Raw genomic sequence first — 7,045 nt, 5'->3', positions numbered from 1 at the left:
AGAACCTAGTGTACTCTATGTATTGTAGATCGATAGAAAGTGCATGTTAAGTGCCGGTGTAAGCGTGCTCAGATGCTTTCTCGACGTAACTCTTGCGGCAGTTATTCTACGACTGCTGCTCAGTGACGGTGCACTATTTTCACGACTCTTTCGACACCTCGTGCCTGAGAGCGTGGAGCAAGTCGTGATCATAGCCCTGGTAGGTCGAGACCTGAAACTCCAAGTGACTGTACAAACTATAAGAAGTGTAGTGCCGTTACTGCTGTCGTCCAAAACACTTAGAAGCGTTGCGACCACTTCGCGGGTGAACGCTTTAAACGTAGTCGCGAAACACTTGGTTAGCGTTCGCGTGCTGAAATCACTGACCCAATAATCACGTGCGATCGAGATGTCAACAGACGTATAAGCGCACGCTGCACCGTGCATCACTGATGCTTCGCTTATAAGAAACGACCGACAGGCCAATGAGTCATTGCTCAAACAGCCAGGTGCACTTACCTATCTCTGTAAACAGTCCCAAGGATTTGATTGGAACATTCGCGCTGCGTAATTCGAACCGCAGCAGCCTTTTGTTTTCCAGTCACCATCGAGCACGAAGCGCGCGTATCATTGAACCGATATCCGGTGACATTGTTTGATACCCGTCATCGTCTGTCAAGCCAGGACACTATGTACAAGTATCACGATTAAAAAGATTTTGCTTTGGAATTCACTTTTTCACTTGAATAATTAATATCAAGATTGTGAAACGATAACTATAAACAGTGGAACGTGAGACCATTTTTGAAGTTCTTTAAAATGTGGAACGTTCTGAGGGAATTTTTGGAGCAGTTCCTTTTATTGGGCCTGTTCCTGGCGATCTTGTATTGCTTCTTTACCTCGACCTTCGACTTCTGGGAGAGCCGTGGTGTACCCTTTCGAAAGCCGACAGTGCTGTTCGGTAATTTCGCTCCCATGCTCCTGTTTCGGAAGTCTCTACCGGAAGGGATTCAGGAGATGTACGGATGGTTCAAAGATGAGAGGTTTTTCGGAGCGTTTCGGGTTAGATCGCCCGTGTTATTCTTGCGAGATCCAGATTTGATCAAGAATATTTGCGTCAAGAATTTTACCAACTTCTCAAATCGTGGTATACCAGTGAATTCACAGGTAATTTAAATTTATATGTACTATTAAGAATTTTTTCGTATGGAAAATAGTATTATTTGAGAATTTCAAATATTTGTCAACGACAATAATTCAAGAGAGAAAAATGTTTTTCGCACGAAGTGTTAGAGAACTTGCTTGAAAACGTGATTACCACAATCGCCCCGTAAAAATTCTACATAAGCCCATATACCCCTGAATTAAGTGAGCAAGAGGAAACTGACAATTAGCCTTCATATCTTAAAGAAGATAAATCTTCACATCTGGAAATACTTTCTCTTTACTTTTTAACTCATTTTCATCATATGGAAAAATAAAAATGTCCTCTTTTATTATTTCTAAACTCCGTTGAGACTGACCAAGAAAATTACGTACATACTTTGTACATGTGCTAATGATATAAATAGGTTAACTGCTTTTTGTTGAATTTTGAACAATTCAAAACAATAAAATAGTATATTTTTATGTTAATGACATGTAAACACATTAGTTAACTCAATGAAATCAATATTAATGATTTAAATTGCTTCATGCACCTTATCTTCTTGAAAGATGTGAATATTTTAATGTTTGAATATTTGAATATTTGAATATTCGAATATTTTTCTATGTTTGAATACATATCTGAATATTTGAAAATTTGAAAATTTAGTAATTATTTTTAGACGCGCTATTACATGAGCCTTTTTCTGTCGTATGAATAGAATTAACCCCCAAAAAATTTAATTCATCTCACAGAAACTATCTAATAATCCCTTTCCTTAGGACCCGCTTTCGGCCCACTTGTTCAATTTAGAAGGTAAGAAGTGGAAGAATCTGAGGTCGAAATTGACCCCGGCCTTCTCCTCGGGAAAATTGAAGAGGATGTTCTACCTCCTAGCCGAATGTAGCGAAGAATTTAAAAAATTAATTGATTCGTTATCGAAGGCTGACCATCCGCTGGAGATTCGCGAACTGGCTGCCAAATTCACGATAGACGTCATTGGTAGCTGCGCGTTCGGCATACAAATAAACGCGCTTACCAACGAGGAGTCCGAGTTCCATAGAGCTGCGAAGAAGCTATCGAAGCCGAGTTATAAGGCTACTCTATGGAGGATGCTAAGAACAGCTATGCCCAGACTATACAAGCTACTGGGTGTCCAGGTAATCGATCCTGAAGTGACCAAGTTCTTCAAGGACGTCGTATCGCAGATGATTAAAGAAAGGGAAAAACACGATGTCAAGAGGCACGATTTCATGGACTTATTGATCGAACTGAAGGATAAGGGCTCCTTGGAAAACGATCCAGGAAACGGGCAAATTTCTAACGAGGAAAGCACAGAAACGGCTGAGGAAATGAGTACGTCAAACGAATCGACCATGAAAATGGCTGGTAGTTAAGTTTGAGTAGGAAAAGCGCGAACGTCAGCCGTGAAGTGCAAAAACGAGACAAACTCGGCTTATGACTGTACCGTTTGTCCCCTATCGTTTATATAGGTTACTTTATACGAAGATAAATCGTGCGCTTTACAAGAAAAATGCTGTCCCTGGCTTCAACATGTGGGTACTGGAACGCTTGATATAGGCACGCGGTTTCGCCGTATTTTTCGGGGAAACGCGATACCGTCCGTTTACGATTTTTATACAGCTGAACCTGACACTACCACTTATCGACCACTTCGTGGACATAAAATGAGTCAATGTTAAAGTTGGTACTATATTTGTTCCGTGAATTTACACATTCGTAGGAAAACTGAAAAATACTTCAAAAAATTTGTAACCTTCGTGCCGTATGTGCAGCTAGCATTTTAGAATATTAGAATAATCGAGGGTTGATTATTTTGAGTATCTCCTAACACGCATAAAATATTAAAACAAAATAAACAACAGAAAGAGATGTCATTGGATATCACGACTCTTAAGTTCCGCATCGTTTATATTATTCTCAAGTCACTCAATTAAGTAGGTATATCAATTTACGAACGTTACGTAATTGATAATTCTGCTCAGTCAATAAACGAGTTCGCTGCACACCCATGACAGCTCTACCATGATACATGGTCATAAACAGTACGGTTCTGTTACAAATTCATCATGATAAAACTGACAGTAAGTACTTCATTCATGAAGTATTCCAAGACTCTCTTAACTACAGGGAAATCGTGCGTTGCATTGATATAATAATACTTCATTCAATCCCCACAAAAGAAGCATTCTAAATATATCATTAAACGTTATAAGTAATGATTACTACTGAATTCTACAAAATAATTAGAGAACACCGATTATGCAGTACTTAACATATATCGACTTCTTAAAAATAAGTTTGAGTTTACATCGAAAACAACATTCCATTGAAATCTTCTATTATCGTATCATTATCGTGAAAAAATGTTCGTTCCTAATCCTGATCTCAATTGCTATAATGAATAAACGATAAAAAATCATTCTTCCTGAAAGACTTTATCGTATAAGCACTGTTATTTATAGAACTGGATGAGAACAGCATTGCTGCCCAGGCGTTTGTGTTTTTCACTGCCGGTTATGAAACGTCATCGAACACCATCGCGTTTTGCCTTCACGAGCTAGCTCTGAATGCTGAGATTCAAGAGAAAACCAGACGCGATATTAACGACGCCATTGATAACAGAAATGGCAAATTAACGTACGATGCTGTACAGGACATGAAGTACCTGGATATGGTAATTGCAGGTAAGACCGAACACGTCTCCCATTAAATATAACTACTGAATGGTATTTAAACGATTCCGAAACACCGAAGACTTCCCAACATGTTATTTACTGCTTTAGATGACACGTCTGTTCTCAAGTAATATTTTATCTCACAAATTACAGAGATATTTATGTTCGGATGAAATTACGAATCAAGAAGATATGAAGATTTTTTACACTCCCTTTCAGAAACACTCAGGAAATACCCTTCAGCAGCTCTTCTCTCCCGAAGATGCGAACATCAATACCAAATACCAGGCACTAAAGTGGAGTTGCCTGCTGGTATGCGAGTGATCGTGCCGATTTATGGCCTTCATCATGATCCAGATTATTATCCAAATCCCGCCACGTTCGATCCTGAGAGATTCACGGACGAAAATAAACGAACAAGGCATCCTTATACCTACCTACCCTTCGGGGAAGGACCACGAAATTGCATAGGTAAGTGATTCATTTGACGACAAGAGACATCGTTTTAATCATTACGTACTACTAATTTGAAATTTGCTGAACCAAATGTCCTATTTTCGTTTTTCTGCGAAATATTGTTATCTACAGTTACTATCAAATATCTATGCATTGTTTAAGTAGAATAGTAAATGCAACTAGTTCAATTATATATCAAACATTTACGCATTCTTAAATGATATCATTTGTTATGAATCGATAAGCTAATGTTATTGTATCAGCCCGTCCCTGGAAAAGAATTTATGATATACATACTCGAACAGATAACGACTGAATTTAATCAATTCATATATTCTATTTCGCTTCTCAGGTACGCGATTCGCGCTTCTACAGACGAAAGTGGGAATTATTTCGTTTTTAAGGAAGCATCGAGTAAAGATATGTGAGAAAACTGTTGTACCAATACAATTCAGTAGACGAAGTCTTGTGACTACGAGTGACAAAGGATTCTGGTTGAAGATTGTACCTTCGTCATAGCTCTGAGCATTGTATTTCCTCGAAGACTATGTTAAATGTATGAATAATAATACTGTAGTCTTCTATGTACTTAACATTTCGAGAAAAATAGAAATTTTGTAAATGTAACAAATATTTAAGCGATCAATCAGATCAATGTACAAATTTGACTTTTTCATCCTTTTAGTACTTTTATAATGCATTGCCAAAAATAAATGATCTCGTAATATTTTTCCAAAATACAATAACAAAATACGAAAACAATAATTTTGGTATTATGTTACGAACCTCAGTTAAGATTTGCGTTACCATAAATGAATATTGACAATATTGCAATAATTGTTTTGCTATGAAGTGAGCAGTAAATTGAAAAATATATTTATGAACTTCTAAACGAAGTACTTTCGTTTATTTCGTTTATTTCGTTTCCTAATTTTTAGGAATATAGGTCACGTAGCTTAAGAATTTAGTGCTTTTGCACCGTAATTCAGACGCATGTATGTATGTATATGTATTTATATATAGCAACGATATATATATGTATACATGTATATTGCTACATGAATGGAACATTTATAATTTTTTAACCATTTTCTATAATATGTATTAAAGGTTACTGAAATATATTTGAAGAAAAAAATATCTAGACAAGAATGACATTGTGATCCAAATACCTATTAAAAATTATAAGTATTTGTTTCATTGAACTTACTAAAAAATCTGTCACCCAGAATCTTTGAGTTTATATAGTTGTAAATATAAATTAGCATTAAAATTTAAATGAAATTCGTAAAATTTAAGAAAATCTTAATTACTAATAATTCTGGAGATTACTAGGCATTGTATTCGGGTTAATCTAGATTTTAAATATTCCCGGTAATATTTGATTTGAGTTCCTTCTACAAGTAGCGTTGCTATCTTAGATCAAGTTGAATCGGTAACATTGAGAGTGACATTAAAATGGTAACTTGCCCTCAATAGAAGTTAATTTATTTTCCCAGGTAATTTACGATTCAGAATCATTGACAACAGTCATTGACGCCGAAAAATGCGGCGTATAAAACGATCCTCTTCCAAGCTAATAAATACACAAAAAAATAATACCACTCACGAGTATAAATCTAAACTCAGGGTCACTATGCTCAATAAATAACTAAAAATACAACCAGACACCCATGCCGCTTTGGACTTTTGTGTCCTACAGCATGATTGAGTGCCTGGAGGAAGCAAAAACATGCGTTACCTTAACACTCACGGAATGAAGGCAGCTCGACGAATTACCCAAGGAGTGTCTGCTGGGCCTAAAACAAAAAACATTAAAAAATCAGTTTTTATTTTTTACACTATTTTAGTTTCCAATTGTTGGACTCTAAACTTTAAACTTTAGTTCCTATATTTTAGTTATAACTTCAATATAAAAAACAATACTTACATTATTCTTCACGTTCCGGCACCAGAACTCGGCAAGGCAAGTACTTCTCTACGTTGATACCAGACGATGAATATGACGAGAAAAATCTATAATAAAAAAGAAATGTAAACTTAAAATAAATATATTTCTATAAATATGAATATGTTATTTAAACTAAGTTGAACTCCTTAAATGAAAATTTTCTCAAAATGACAAATGGCTTTTAAATAAAAAGTGTACGAATATTAGATAGAAATAGTAATAAATACTTATAAGAATTTGGAGTGATTAGATCTTAATAGGTAGGGTTTGCTTACCCTTATATTCGAGAAATTATCAAGATGTTTTAACTCTCTAACATCCACTAAGTACTTCAGTGATGACCCCTTGTCCATACTATACATGTAATCCACAAAATTACGTCCACTGAAAGAACACCAGACACCGTTGCAAGTTATACTACTTTTTCAATAGCACTTTTTCGTATTCTTGGCATATAGATTCTAGGCAGACCCGAATATTTCATACAATTCGAAAGTATAATGAAAGGTCCATATAATTTCGTTATATAATAACGTGACAATAACTTTTAAATTTCCAAAACATACAAAAATTCGAGAAATTCTACAATAATACTAAAAACAAATAGCAAAAATCTTACTTTGACGATAAACTCTATGCTGCATGATTTTTCCGTTCGAAGTGGACTGCGCGCGCAGGTTCGAGAATCCCAAGAATATCGCTCGTACTTCGATACTATCGAATCTCGTTTACTTAATGTTTTCTATTATTCATCTGTTGCTAACAGCATAAAATACAATTAAAATCAATAAAATACACAGCATGCTTTTTATA

General features: G+C 35.7%; 1 protein-coding gene across 1 annotated transcript; it reads left to right on the top strand.

The window, feature by feature from the left end:
* Window positions 1-798: 798 nt before the first annotated feature.
* LOC143177602 (cytochrome P450 6a2) lies at window positions 799-5,340 on the top strand. The gene is made up of 5 exons (XM_076375644.1): window positions 799-1,146; window positions 1,909-2,482; window positions 3,613-3,834; window positions 4,045-4,296; window positions 4,634-5,340. The coding sequence occupies exons 1-5, from the start codon at window positions 799-801 to the stop codon at window positions 4,798-4,800; spliced, it is 1,563 nt and encodes a 520-aa protein (XP_076231759.1). The 3' UTR covers window positions 4,801-5,340.
* The last annotated feature ends 1,705 nt before the right edge of the window (window positions 5,341-7,045 follow it).

The sequence above is a fragment of the Calliopsis andreniformis genome, chromosome 3 (assembly GCF_051401765.1).
Source record: "Calliopsis andreniformis isolate RMS-2024a chromosome 3, iyCalAndr_principal, whole genome shotgun sequence".
Lineage (NCBI taxonomy): Eukaryota > Metazoa > Arthropoda > Insecta > Hymenoptera > Andrenidae > Calliopsis > Calliopsis andreniformis.
This window is presented reverse-complemented; position numbering and strand designations above follow the sequence as displayed.